This window comes from Suillus subaureus (assembly GCF_016647635.1).
Source record: "Suillus subaureus strain MN1 chromosome Unknown BJ212scaffold_57, whole genome shotgun sequence".
NCBI classification, from domain to species: domain Eukaryota; kingdom Fungi; phylum Basidiomycota; class Agaricomycetes; order Boletales; family Suillaceae; genus Suillus; species Suillus subaureus.
In genome coordinates, this window is record NW_024538613.1 from 99,439 (window position 1) to 111,926 (window position 12,488).

The 12,488-nt window shown below is 47.5% G+C and overlaps 6 protein-coding genes across 6 annotated transcripts; 1 reads left to right on the top strand and 5 right to left on the bottom strand.

The window, feature by feature from the left end:
• Nucleotides 1-229: 229 nt before the first annotated feature.
• On the top strand, nucleotides 230-3,211 carry BJ212DRAFT_1393509 (condensin complex subunit 2/barren). Its single transcript, XM_041337119.1, has 7 exons — nucleotides 230-777; nucleotides 832-1,396; nucleotides 1,446-1,973; nucleotides 2,025-2,311; nucleotides 2,364-2,487; nucleotides 2,542-2,831; nucleotides 2,880-3,211. Exons 1-7 carry the CDS (start codon nucleotides 346-348, stop codon nucleotides 3,186-3,188), a joined length of 2,535 nt encoding a protein of 844 aa, XP_041186996.1. The 5' UTR covers nucleotides 230-345; the 3' UTR covers nucleotides 3,189-3,211.
• Nucleotides 3,212-3,587: 376 nt separating this feature from the next.
• BJ212DRAFT_1486640 (uncharacterized protein) lies at nucleotides 3,588-3,981 on the bottom strand (the record flags this gene model as incomplete). Its single annotated transcript, XM_041341144.1, has 2 exons — nucleotides 3,588-3,856; nucleotides 3,912-3,981. The coding sequence occupies 2 exons, from the start codon at nucleotides 3,979-3,981 to the stop codon at nucleotides 3,588-3,590; spliced, it is 339 nt and encodes a 112-aa protein (XP_041186997.1).
• Nucleotides 3,982-4,417: 436 nt separating this feature from the next.
• On the bottom strand, nucleotides 4,418-6,317 carry BJ212DRAFT_1393525 (uncharacterized protein). The gene is made up of 8 exons (XM_041337120.1): nucleotides 6,160-6,317; nucleotides 6,024-6,107; nucleotides 5,777-5,968; nucleotides 5,612-5,725; nucleotides 5,245-5,559; nucleotides 5,064-5,186; nucleotides 4,831-5,014; nucleotides 4,418-4,779 (listed from the first exon to the last, which is right to left on the bottom strand). Exons 3-7 carry the CDS (start codon nucleotides 5,945-5,947, stop codon nucleotides 4,838-4,840), a joined length of 900 nt encoding a protein of 299 aa, XP_041186998.1. The 5' UTR covers nucleotides 5,948-5,968; nucleotides 6,024-6,107; nucleotides 6,160-6,317; the 3' UTR covers nucleotides 4,418-4,779; nucleotides 4,831-4,837.
• A 1,386-nt stretch (nucleotides 6,318-7,703) lies between these two features.
• BJ212DRAFT_890957 (uncharacterized protein) lies at nucleotides 7,704-8,938 on the bottom strand. Its single transcript, XM_041344281.1, has 5 exons — nucleotides 8,817-8,938; nucleotides 8,653-8,754; nucleotides 8,295-8,597; nucleotides 8,121-8,243; nucleotides 7,704-8,065 (listed from the first exon to the last, which is right to left on the bottom strand). The coding sequence occupies exons 2-5, from the start codon at nucleotides 8,728-8,730 to the stop codon at nucleotides 7,835-7,837; spliced, it is 735 nt and encodes a 244-aa protein (XP_041186999.1). The 5' UTR covers nucleotides 8,731-8,754; nucleotides 8,817-8,938; the 3' UTR covers nucleotides 7,704-7,834.
• A 1,541-nt stretch (nucleotides 8,939-10,479) lies between these two features.
• Nucleotides 10,480-11,197, bottom strand: BJ212DRAFT_1284305 (uncharacterized protein; the record flags this gene model as incomplete). The annotated part of the gene is made up of 3 exons (XM_041331810.1): nucleotides 10,480-10,683; nucleotides 10,739-10,861; nucleotides 10,913-11,197. 3 exons carry the CDS (start codon nucleotides 11,195-11,197, stop codon nucleotides 10,480-10,482), a joined length of 612 nt encoding a protein of 203 aa, XP_041187000.1.
• On the bottom strand, nucleotides 11,084-12,122 carry BJ212DRAFT_891182 (uncharacterized protein). Its single transcript, XM_041344282.1, has 3 exons — nucleotides 11,786-12,122; nucleotides 11,268-11,734; nucleotides 11,084-11,215 (listed from the first exon to the last, which is right to left on the bottom strand). The coding sequence occupies exons 1-3, from the start codon at nucleotides 11,903-11,905 to the stop codon at nucleotides 11,182-11,184; spliced, it is 621 nt and encodes a 206-aa protein (XP_041187001.1). The 5' UTR covers nucleotides 11,906-12,122; the 3' UTR covers nucleotides 11,084-11,181.
• Nucleotides 12,123-12,488: the final 366 nt, after the last annotated feature.

The window sequence follows — 12,488 nt, forward strand, 5'->3', positions numbered from 1 at the left end:
GCCTGTTCTTCGTACGTCAGACTAAATGTTATCAAGCACAGCATACTAAACAGCAGCGGAGAATTCTATGCGGCTGTCCAGGGCAGGATAATTTATTGTAATATGATCATAATGATTGGAGGAGGATTATAAACGAATCTACAATGCTAGAACTGTTTCAGAGTCCTGTGAAAGTAAATTCATGAGCCATGCGATGAGTGACTAGGTGACTCCGTGACAAGACGCGTGTGTCACGTGCTTCGAGAATGGACTGATCATCTTTTGTTGAACAGTACCAACGACGGCAACCAAACGGCTCATTTTTGCGAAAGCGTCAAGGACGGTCGACACAAAGTTCAACGGAAAATGAATACCAGACGTGCCAGGATTGCAGATACGGAAAATTATGGCTCGGATTCAGGCGGTGACACTGAACCAGATGCACCAAGACCAAGACCAACACTTCGACAGGGCAGCAAGAAGCGGATCAGTGATATGTATGCCGGCGAGAATGAAGCGCACTCTGAATCTGGACGCCCTCCACTGAGGGCAGTCAATATAAATGACGACGCGGCTGAGAAGCGCAGGCGGAGGAAGAGCAATAAGCTAGCTGTCATAGAAAACGCGGAAGCTGGGCCTTCGACAGAGCGTCATGATCAGGCAGAATCTTCCAAGGCTGCACAGGCGAAGCTGAAGCAACAGCAGCTCAACTCTGTGGCCCCGCCTCCTGTCATCAACGTACCCCTAGACGTCATGAGCTCCAACTTTGAGGAATGGATGAAAATGGCGACAGACAATGTGCGTATATTCGTGTTTAATCTAGATCTTACTGCTTATCATAATCACTGCCAGAAAATCAACGCTGCGAACTCATGGAACTTCGCGCTGATTGATTACTTTCACGATATGTCACTACTTCGAAATAATGTCGACAACTCCATCAACTTCCAGCGCGCTTCATGTACCCTTGATGGCTGCGTTAAAATCTGGACTAGTCGTGTCGACTCTGTTGGCACTGAAACAGGCAAGCTGCTCAGCAACCTTGCCAACGAAGGAATGGTCGGTGAGGAAGACGATGAAGCCCTGTCGGACAATCCTGATAGTCAAGACGCGACGCAGGCGAAGAAAAAGAAGAAATCGCACCGACCCGACTCGACGCTCGCTAAAGACGCCTCACAGCTTCACAGCAAGAAGCTGGATCTCGAGTTTCGCGTTGACCCCCTTTTCCGCAAAACTTGCGAAGATTTCGACGAGGGCGGCGCACAGGGCTTGCTCATGAATCACCTTAGTTTGGGGGTTGGAAGTGATGGTGGCATGCGCGTCGTCTTTGACGCGAGTGATTCTATGGGCCGAGTGGCGGAAGATGAGGAGGATGAGGAGGAGCAGCAAGAAGATGTGGATATCAGTTACCTACGAAGTATGTTGGAAAGTTCTCTTGTATGATAAAATACTCACCATTATACTAGGTCAATTTTTTTCTGACTTAGAGGTCCTCGACGATAAGGCGATCTCCCATTCACTATCCGCCTTCTCGTTTGCCAAAGACAGTAACCGTATGTTTGACGACTCTCTTTACCGTGACGATACAGTCGATAATGAAGGTGGCGATGAAGACGACAATGATCCGGGCTTCGGAGACTATGGCGCAGATGGTGCACCCATGGATGTGGATGGTGATCGCGGTGGCCAGGATTTCTTCCAGGGCGACCAAGCTGTCGATGATGATTATGATGGTGGGGATGCTTTTGGAGGGGGTGACTATGGGGGTGGGGAGAATGAGTCGGTCGGCGCCGAAGGTGATCAACGGCATGCGGTACGACCAGGAGGCGCATTTATTCCTTTCGACCCACGACGTGCGCCAAACGAGCGAGATCGCGTAATAGCCATTACCGACGCGGATGGTGAAAACGCGATGATGGGTTACTTCGATAAGAACCTCATGAAAAACTGGGCGGGTCCTGAACACTGGAAGCTGAGGAAAGTGGTTCGGAAACGTGAGTTCTTCGCTCATTTAGATATGCTATGTTGATGACGTTGCGCTACAGCAGAGGCTGATGCTCCCAAACCTCGGCGAGAGAAGAAGGAAGCGTTTAAGATCGACTTCCTGACGCCCGCCGAGAAAGACATCAGGACGATTGCAAAAGAGATGTTTGCGAAAGTCACGCGGGGGGCTGGCATCACTTTGCCCAGCTACGGAGGTTCGAAGACTGGCAAGAAGGGTCGGGGCGGCCGCAAAGCGAAGGAGGAGAAGCGTGATGAACATACTCTTCCTGACGACATGCACTTCTCAAGCAGGCAACTCGTTACCCTGTTCTTGAAGCCCAAATTCTCGGTACGTGCAATTATTTTCGCGACAACATAAATTGACATCTGCGCACCCCCAGTTGAAGATGCGTGGACAACCCGTCAGATTTAATGAGGATGGCGACGGAGAGGTCGATGAGCAATTTTGGGCGCAGGCCGCAGCGAACCAAGCTGCGGAACGTGCGGCAGGTGAAAATGATGAAAGTAAGAATGTTGTGCATTCAGGCTTTATATGTTCTAAACTCATTGCTCCGCAAGCCGGCGATGGACTAAATATACCTTTCAATACCCAGTTCTTCGACAACGACTATGATGACGGCCCGGGCTTTGACGATGGTTTTGATGGCGATGGTGCAGCGATGGAGGATGCTGGAGAGCAGGACCTCTTGGCTGCCACACAAGGTCAGACGCGGCGGGTTCGACCAGAATTTGTCAATTATGCCAAACGTGCCAAACGGGTAGACGTGAGGAAGCTGAAAGAAAACATTTGGAAAGGCTTGGACATTAAGGTTGGGAAGCCGAAGGAGGACGAAGAAGACGACAATATGGTTTGTCTCTTTCGAATCGCCCCTCCTTTTCTGCTCACCCGCCAATAGGATGTCGATGACACGTCTCTTACTAGCCCCAAAGAACATAGAATTTTCAGCTCAGTAATTTCTGGACTACAGAAATCGTATCCGAAGGACAAGATGGAAGAGATCAGCACGAGCTTCTGCTTCATATGTCTACTGCACCTTGCTAATGAACAGGGACTGAAGCTACAGACTTCTCCTGGCGGCCAGTTAGACGAAGAGGAAAATGAAGCCATGGACTCTGAAGACAGAGACAAAGTGGGAGACATATGGAGTTTAAAAGTGTGCCCGCTGCTTTTTTCATTGATCGTCGCTGACCCTTTGCGTCCATAGGTGTTTAGGGACCCAGATGCTACCCTCGCTGCTTAGCTGCAGACCAATATAGTTCTTGGCCTGCGGCCGAGTGACCCAGACTTACCAATATTTTTATTTCCATATGCTACTACACCATTTCTGTGTTGTTCTTGCTTTCTCCACTATAAATAACGGGTTGATCACACAATAATCTGTTGTACACCGCCGAATGGACGAGATGTGTTAAAATTCTACCGAGCTACAATTTCGATTTCAAGTACTAAGGCTACAGTGTGTATCACAATGTGAGGTGGTATCTAGTTCCAGCTACAATCCGGGGAGAAATGATAGTGTTAAAAATACAAGCAATTCCGTCAAGTCTTTCTCAGCCCACAGCACGCATAAATAAATCGACTTTTTTCGTAGAACGGACCACATTTAGCGTGATTTGGCTTTCCAGGCACGCCACAAATTCTCCTGTTTCTTCTGATGCTTGGCTTGGAGCTGCAGGAATTCCTGATACGCCTGTGCAGGCAATTCAATCATGTCTGTGGTGGTGGTGCGAAACGGGAAGACGGTAAGAAGGTCTGAGGCGGCGATGCGCGCCTGAGGGACGGACGAAGCCAAGAACAGGTGGTCGCCAAAAGGCGCATAAGTGTATACATCTAACCATCGATCACGACGATGGTGGGGTTGGCCTGAGGCAGCTGTGTAGGGAACTTGTAAGAAATTTGTTCTTGAGTAGTTTCGGTGGGTACGTACTACTTTGTGTAATCTGTATGATCATAACTTGGTGTTGCACGACAGCGATGGCGACTGTTCCGCGGTTCATGATGGGCGGGAGTGAAATATATGCAAATTGACACAAGGGCAAATAATACAGCAATAGAGTCGAAAGATATGAAAAGAAAGACTCGGAGAGACGGTTCTCTCAGTTGTAAACAGAATCTTCACAAGGAAGACTTAAGGACGCTTGGGTTATGGACTTGAGATACACCCAGCTATATGAGCGTTTCTGTTGCAGGTTAAGCATGTGAGGCTGATGGTGGATGTACAAGGGTCTGTCAAGACTTCTGAGGCCTGACCCTTGTCATACATACAACATTCGATTCCCTTCAGAATAAGAACTGGCCAACCTTGTCACCCATGCCATAGTACAACACGTGGCGGGCGATAAGCTAACGACCAAAAGAAACCTCCTTTTGTTGTGCAAAGTTACTCTTGAGGAGAAAGTAAAAGTACAACGACATAGAAGAACGCTTGGAGGTCGAAAAATCGGCGATAAGGACATCCTACCATTTTGGGCATGTATTGACTTTCACTGAGAACCGAAAAGCCGGCGAAGATCCTCTTTGTCAAGTTCAGAGTCGTAGATTAAGAATTCGGGTATCGGATGGCTACGAAAACAAGACGACGGAAAGCATAATGCACAACATGTTGAATATAAAAGAAGTTTTGGAATGAGAAAGGTGTAACGACTTGCAATAGAACGAACCCGTGGCGTGTGTACACTTGTAGTGGCTGTCAAAGCTGCGAAAAATCTTAGTCTGGTGACGGAAAGCATGTGATGGAAATTTGAAATGGCGAAAGAGATAAGGAATCGAAGTCTCGGCAGTGAGGGAAGTTAAGTCTAAGTGAACCCGAGAATTAGACGCCGTCTCCCCCACAAAATGAAACTGACCTCAGGATCAGGTTCTGCTGGATCTTCCTCGCATCTGTTGCCGAAGTCGTAACTGAGGCTGCCAACTTCCTTGTGACACATGATTCAAACTGACGAGTATGAGATCTTCAAACTTTATGTGATGGGGACTAATCCTCCACATGGGATTAGAGTTGACCTCCATAGTGCGGTGAGTCGCCATTTCCTGAAAAAATCATCGAAGGAAATAATTAGAGGGAAACGTGAAGGCTCACATGAGTAAATCTGCGTATGCAGGTGGCAAGGTTCTTCGCAAGTTTTGCTTTAGTGATTGGGCCTCGCGTCTTGCGATAATCTCTGGTAGAGAGCTGACGATTCCAAGAAGGATAACCAGGCCACTGTTATTCAAGCTCACAATCAACTCGTGAGATCCGGATCACAATGCTCCTGGCAGACCTCTATTCTCAGTGAGATAGATTGGCCACCGTCTTCAAACACTAGGTCATCCCTATCGCTGAGACGTCTCGATTTTTTTTGTAGAATCTCTTCCAAGGCTATACCCAGCTCAGATGGCTTCTCTGCGTAGAACACGATAGGTAAGGATAAGTTTGCCGCGTGCACATACTTCTCTCGCTCGGTTTTTCCTCGCGGCTGATACAATCTTTGAGGAATGTAAGTAACGGTTTCAGTCGGCATTATGGCGAGCTGGGAATCCTGTTCAAAGTCATCGACAGGTTTCTTGAAATTCAAGCGGTTGCTTTCCCCGGTATCCTTGTACAATTTCGGTAAGTGCTTACTGGATTACACAAGACAGAAAGCTTACCTGGCTCTCTAGTGGAGGAGACTGGCTGGTCTCATTGGGATCGTTCCTAGAGTCTTCGTATATACCATCCATGGTGCCAGAAACACACCATGGCGCGATCTCCGCTTGGATTGGCTACAAAAAAAATGGGTTTTCACCGACTCGCCCAGCAAACCATAAACTCACCACCTGCATAACCGTATTGGAGGTTGCAGTTGAATCCATCGGGGGGGTGTGCTGCTGCACTTCACCATCACGCACCGCTAGTACGGTGTGACCGTCGAAGGTGTTAACGAGGGTTGAAAGGGCATCCCAATCCAGCAAAGGTTCTAAGGCAGGCCCCGGGGGCAGTTCCATGAATCCTGCAGAACACAATGACTTCGAGGATGGGTGATTCAAAGATTTGACATTTCAAGAGAAAGAAGTAACTGACATTACCAGGCAATGTACGATTGTCCGGCGAAGCCACCCAAATTATCCCGCCGCTCAACAATCTGGGTACTTCTGGGGTGGTGACCTTGTCAAAAGAAAAGGTATTGGTGTTGCTGAAGGACACGAATGATGAATACCTTACGTCTGACAATCACTTCTGTGGTCTCTTATGAATCTCATCGGTCAAATTTCATGCCGACACGGAGAGTTCAGTGATTGCTTGAATTTGTCAGATCTAGCTCGCATAGTCACTCTCCTAGGAAGGCCATCACCTTCAAGTTGCTGTAAAACTCCCACAGCTTGTGGAATATCGGATATACCGTCGACCCGAAATGACACCTTTGAGACTGAAGTCAGAAGCTAGGGTAGCTCAATTATTCCAGATCTACCTTTGTAGTAGATGACTCTAGATATCAATCAGCTCAAACCGTGAACACATAAAGTACAATTTTCTCACTGACGAGAGAATTAATATTAGCAGAGTTGCTTCGTCTCCTCCACTGGCGCGAAAACCCTCATGACGGGATAGAATTCTTTGCTGGTTATTCTGGAACGATATCTCTGATCTCCGATACAAAACGTCACCAGAAAATAGGTTTCCTGCATACGTGACTTGGCAGGCAGGCAGTGTCCCATGATTGATCCGTCAAGTGTTACGAATTCCGGAACAGGACTCGCAAGATGGCAGCAAGCTCATAGTTCGAATAGGGCACCCTCTCTTTCAACTCCACAACGGATATGAAGCTATTAACGGCATACTTAAGCTGCCCAGGGTTAGTCTCCCTAGTAGGCTGAACCATTGAAGTTGGGTACCACTGGACATTCCTTGAGTTCCAGACTAGTAAGTAGGGAGTAATGTTCCTCTCTCTGCGGAGATAATTTTGTACGTGATGCTCTCGTTCGACCAAGAAAACGTGTCACACTCCGTTCAACTTCTCGAGGGACTCGGCGGGGAAGCGGCTCGGGTAAGGTGATACCTCAAAGAAAGGGTTGAACAGGTCAATATATCAGATGGCAGTACGCTTTCTGGTTCCATACCTCAACGAATTTGGCCCGCGCGGAGGGGTGTCATCGGATGTGGGCATAGTACATACTGGCCGCAAGACTGCAATCTAGCAACGTGAACCGCGCAATTTACATGCAGTTCTGAGCCTTGGAAGAGATACACGATAAAAGGTTGCGATCTGTCATTTGAATATCCACGACCATCGGAATCTGATGGACGGCAGGCAGTGTGTAAGAATCTGAGAGGATGAGGAACGTCGCTACTAGTACACAACAAGACGTGACGATGCAATTCAAGACCGTCTGCATAGTATTTCACAGTCGCATTCCAGGCTTTGACTTCAAATGTTTTACATTTTTTTTAATGAATCTTGGTTTATTGTCCGCGCTGGGGGCGATGTTGCCTAATTGAGAAAGTTCAATCAGGGTCTGACTAGGAGTCCTCAGTCGATGCAACGATGTCTTCAGATTTCAAGCTAGAAAAGATGCGCTTTAACGTCCACGCATATACTTGCAATGAACGTAATACACTACACAACAGATAACGACGGGCAAATAATTTAATGCATTACGCAAGCATAGAATGAATATCGCACAATGATACTCACACAAAAAGAATGATGAGCCTAATAATTACTTACTAGTATCAACTTGAATCTAGTAGTCGTGAAAGGCTCGTGTAAAGCACTTCTAGCGTACTTCTATAGCAGCGTACGCTCCATAGAACAACTAGAGCATCTTGAGAAAACATCGAAAAGCAAAGAAAGACATGAAGCGAGTTTTAACGCCTGAGTCAAACCGTCGGTATCATCCTGGTGGGGTATTCCGTGCTTCAATGTATAATGGAAGGCGGGGCTTGAGCTTGAAGGCGCCGAGTTGAATTTCGCTCAGCGGAGTGCGAAGGCGTAGCTGAGGCTGCCAACTGCCCTTGGCGATGTGGTGCAGGGACACCAAAATAAGGTCCTCCATCCTGATGTAGCGTGTTCCGACCCTCCACCTACGGTCCGCTTCCATCTCCATACATTCCTTTTCCTTTTCCTGTGATGAAGAGAGATATGAGTTACAGATGACGCATAAAGACTGTAGGACGCACTTCGATGAATCGTTTCACGCAGTTTGCAATGTTTTTAGCCAATTTAGCTCTGGTGATGGGACCTTTCGGACTTTTGAAGTCCATTGTGGGGATCTGCTTTGTCCACGCACGGTACCCGGGCCACTAAAGGCGTGAAGGTGAGGAATCAATCGAGCCAGGGAGGAATTAGGATACCTGAAGTCGGATAGATACAGAGGGTCCGCAGTTCTCGAACATATTGTCATCTTTATCAAGAAGATCTTTCATCTTAGCTCTTAGGGCGTCCTCGAGTGCTATACCCCATTGGTCGGGGTGTGCCGTCCTGAAGATGATAGGCTCCTTAAGATCGACTTTCTCGATATAGCGGATACGATCCGCCTCTGTGTATGGCTGATATATTATCTGAGGAATGTAGACGGTGGTGCCTGTGACGACGATCGCTTGATCGCGAATGGCCTTCCATTTTACGACATGTTCCATTGGCCGAGGAGCATCTTCCTGTATCCATTCACCTTTAACGACGTGTATATCAATTGCATCAATTGGTACGAACCTCGTCGTCGTCATCAAAAGCCTGCAACAAAGACTCCTCGTCATAGTTGCTCATGGCAGCGGGTGAATGGGGTGACATTTGGGAGGGGACAGGGGACAGGCCCTTCGGATTCTGACACATCGATTGTCAATGAATCTCAGTGTAATTGGTTCATTGAGACATACCGAGGGTAAGAATATAGGATATTGAATATTTGATGGAGATGGTGGAGCTCTTGGAGGTACAAAAACCTGAAGACAACTATCTTCTGATATCTGTGGTAGTAGTACACCAGGTGCTTTCGTGTCAATTCGAGGAAGCGCATTCCTCAAAGGACCATCTTTGTGAGTTACAGGAAATGGTACGTCGTGATGCTCAAATAGCAGCTGACCATGAAAGTCGCGACTTTCATTCGTGTGACTGGTTTGCTGCATGATTCGGTGGTGAGCGAGGCAGCTACCATACAGGGAAACACGCACAGGAGTAACAGAATATGGAGGCACTGACAGCTGTTGTTGCTGCCCGAAATCCGAGCTCCCCAGTACTGTGTCGAATTGGCTGTGATCTCCATGACTGCAAAGGTCCGGAAAAGCGTCGGATGGGGGTGCGCCACTCGTCATGGGGAATGGTCTAGCAAAATGAGATGAGCAAGAGGTAGGTCAGCGAAGATATAGTTATATAATGGCACAGTTGTGTGAATTTGAGGAAGATAAATAGCCACATGATGGTAGATTCGGATCAGCAGACCAAATGATCAGCGCTCAACCATCAGAATATCATGGATGCATGATGGATCTAGTGTAGCGCGCAAGTTTTGCATCAGACGGCCACTGTAGTTGGCAGTTGGCAGCATGTCACCCTTACCAAAATTCTTCATATCCCGACTAATGATGTTATCACCCGGTGCTAGTCAGACCGACGTAGAGAGTAGGATGGATGAAAGGTGCACGATTGAGCATTTTTGGATGTGCATTGGCAGTGCAGGTGAGAGCGATGTGAGTCGATGCCATTGCCTCATCGAGAATCATTAAGACGACAAACTGGACAGCATCGGAGCTCCTGTGTTAGATCCATGACTACAGAGCAAAAAAGCGATTGGTTTGTTATGGGCGTTAGGCGGAGGCTGAGCAGATAACTTTGCTTCTATTTGATGTTTCTTGTCGCCTAAAAAACGACACATGATCATCATGAAACGCACATGAAACGCACCATAAATATCTTCGTGAACATCGTGACAACAACATTCACAACAAACATGATCAGGCACCCAAGCATTAAATAATTGACCAGTACTGACTCTACTGAGTACTGAGCCGTCGACAGGAGATTAATCAGACACACAAATTCATATCCAAGTAATGATTCCAATCCCGTCCCTCAAGTGGTATGTATATAAACGGTGTAAACTGTAGAGGGTAACACACAATATATTGTTGAGGTCATGTGAGTGTTCATAGCTATCGAAATAGTTGGAAAGCACCAAGAAAAGACTGAATAAAGCCTAGAGCGAAATGTAACGCTATACAGCAAGCAGCACGGTGAGAGAGTAAAGAACGGAAACCTGAAAGCCCAGCGTTAAAAAGTTATAAGTCTAACGGCAGCGAGGGGCTCGCGCAAAACGTATCTAGAACATGACACTCCATAAACAACCAGCATATTTTGAGAAAACACATCAAAGAGCGAAATGCACGTTTCCAATGAGGTAGTGGAGAAATGAAGCGAGTGCCAAAGGCTCGAGCGGAACAGGCAGGGACATGATGTCATCCAGATGGCATCCAGGGTACTCAACGCATACCGTGCATTGAGATTAATGAAGAATTATCTTCACTTCTGTGGATAGCTGTGAGCCTATGCAATGGAATGCGAGGCTTGAGCTTGAAGGCGCCGAAGTTGAATCTCGCTCAGTGGAGTGCGTAGGCGTAGCTGAGGCTGCCAGCTACCCTTGGAGATGTGGTGCAGGGACACCAAAATAAGGTCCTCCATCCTAATGTGGCGTGTTCCAACCCTCCACCTACGGTCCGCTTCCATCTCCATACGTTCCTTTTCCTTTTCCTGTGATGAAGAGAGATATGAGTTACAGATGACGCATAAAGACTGTAGGACGCACTTCGATGAATCGTTTCACGCAGTTTGCAATGTTTTTAGCCAATTTAGCTCTGGTGATGGGACCTTTTGGACTTTTGAAGTCCATCGTGGGGATCTGCTTTGTCCACGCACGGTACCCGGGCCACTAAAGGCGTGAAGGTGAGGAATCAATCGAGCCAGGGAGGAATTAGGATACCTGAAGTCGGATAGATACAGAGGGTCCGCAGTTCTCGAACATATTGTCATCTTTATCAAGAAGATCTTTCATCTTAGCTCTTAGGGCGTCCTCGAGTGCTATACCCCATTGGTCGGGATGCGCTGTCCTGAAGATGATAGGCTCCTTAAGATCGGCTTTCTCGATGTAGCGGACGCGATCCGCCTCTGTGTATGGTTGATAGATTATCTGAGGGATGTAGACGGTAGTGCCTGTGACGACAATCGCTTGATCACGAATGGCCTTCCATTTTACGACATGTTCCATTGGTTGGGGAGCATCTTCCTGTATTCATTCACCTTTAACGCGTACACCAATTGAATTGATCGCCACAAACCTCGTCGTCGTCGAAAGCCTGCAACAAAGATCCCTCATCAGAACTACCCATAGCAGCGGGCGAATTGGGCGACATCGGGGAAGGGATAGGGGACAGGCCCTTCGGATTCTGACACATCGATTGTAAATGATTAGTGTAATTGATTCATCGAGACATACTGAGGGTGAGAATATAGGATATTGAATATTTGATGGAGATAATGGTGTTCCAGGAGCTGCGAGGACGCGAAGGTGACCATCTGGTACCCAAGAGTAAGAGGGTGTTGGCGGCATCATCGACCCTGCTGAAGTCGTTGAAGAAGAATCAGATACTATCGATAACCGTGGCAGACCAAGAGCTTTCGTATCGATGGGAGGAAGCCCATTCCTAGTAGCGCCCTGAAGGGGTGAGAACGGTACACTGAATCCAAACTGGCCAGGGAATTCAACGTGACCCGCATAGTCATACGTATCCATTTGACTCATTTGCTGTATATTTCGGTGGTGAGCGAGGTAACAAGCAGACAAAAACATGCATACAGGAGTAAGAGAGTAGGAAACCCTTGACATTTGTTGTCGCTGCTGTTCCTCGAAGCCCCACACTTCATTTTCTGGATTGAAAACGCTGGAGAAACTGTCGTATGAAGGCGTGTCAGTCATGGGTGGATGATGTCAAGAAAGATTGGATGGGCAGGTTGAGAGCCCCATTTATATGACATGGAATGTGGAAAGTACAGCAAGTCCATAGGTTGCTGTGCAGAGCCAAGGGGTAGGCTGATTGGAGCGGCCGAAGCGCCCGTTCTAAAGAGATTATCGGAATAACGAAATATACTTAGTGAATCGTAGTAAGTGAAAAGGGACCTATACCAATACCGCTAAATAGTACAATCGCAAGTATACTGATCATGGAGTCAGGTCGTATTATACTATGGGGAACATGAAGTGAGATCAAATTCAGCGGTCTTGACTGATCAGTTCGTAAGCGCGCTGGCAGACGTGATTTCTAAACGAAAACGTCCAAACAGAAATGGGCAAGTCTATAGACGGCCAAGTGACAGTGGCATTCCATCGGATAGGTCCAAGTCGCGGAGCATCTAGGAATAGAACCAGGCCATGGCTGAGCGCTGCGGGGAGGTCACCAAAATAAGCTGGTTTGTCACGATCGTGGCAGCATGGCTAGAGAACTGCCCCCGCGGTGCCAATGAGATTAATTCTCTCCAGTATAGTGCGGCTTGATAGCACA

What these genes read in the sequence shown, in the direction of transcription:
- BJ212DRAFT_1393525 (XM_041337120.1), bottom strand. Translation starts at nt 5,947, where the DNA reads ATGGAACTGCCCCCGGGGCCTGCCTTAGAACCTTTGCTGGATTGGGAT. An exon ending in CCAATACGGTTATGCAGGTG is followed by an intron (nt 5,726 to 5,776) that starts GTGAGTTTATGG and finishes TTTTTTTTGTAG; the next exon opens with CCAATCCAAGCGGAGATCGC. An exon ending in CTATCTCACTGAGAATAGAG is followed by an intron (nt 5,187 to 5,244) that starts GTCTGCCAGGAG and finishes CTTGAATAACAG; the next exon opens with TGGCCTGGTTATCCTTCTTG.
- BJ212DRAFT_890957 (XM_041344281.1), bottom strand. Translation starts at nt 8,730, where the DNA reads ATGTCACCCCATTCACCCGCTGCCATGAGCAACTATGACGAGGAGTCT. An exon ending in CTTTTGATGACGACGACGAG is followed by an intron (nt 8,598 to 8,652) that starts GTTCGTACCAAT and finishes GAATGGATACAG; the next exon opens with GAAGATGCTCCTCGGCCAAT. An exon ending in GCGTGAAACGATTCATCGAA is followed by an intron (nt 8,066 to 8,120) that starts GTGCGTCCTACA and finishes TCTTCATCACAG; the next exon opens with GAAAAGGAAAAGGAATGTAT.
- BJ212DRAFT_891182 (XM_041344282.1), bottom strand. Translation starts at nt 11,905, where the DNA reads ATGACTGACACGCCTTCATACGACAGTTTCTCCAGCGTTTTCAATCCA. An exon ending in TTTCCTACTCTCTTACTCCT is followed by an intron (nt 11,735 to 11,785) that starts GTATGCATGTTT and finishes CGAAATATACAG; the next exon opens with CAAATGAGTCAAATGGATAC. An exon ending in AGGCTTTCGACGACGACGAG is followed by an intron (nt 11,216 to 11,267) that starts GTTTGTGGCGAT and finishes GAATGAATACAG; the next exon opens with GAAGATGCTCCCCAACCAAT.
- BJ212DRAFT_1393509 (XM_041337119.1), top strand. Translation starts at nt 346, where the DNA reads ATGAATACCAGACGTGCCAGGATTGCAGATACGGAAAATTATGGCTCG. An exon ending in GAGGAAAGTGGTTCGGAAAC is followed by an intron (nt 1,974 to 2,024) that starts GTGAGTTCTTCG and finishes GTTGCGCTACAG; the next exon opens with CAGAGGCTGATGCTCCCAAA. An exon ending in TCTTGAAGCCCAAATTCTCG is followed by an intron (nt 2,312 to 2,363) that starts GTACGTGCAATT and finishes GCGCACCCCCAG; the next exon opens with TTGAAGATGCGTGGACAACC.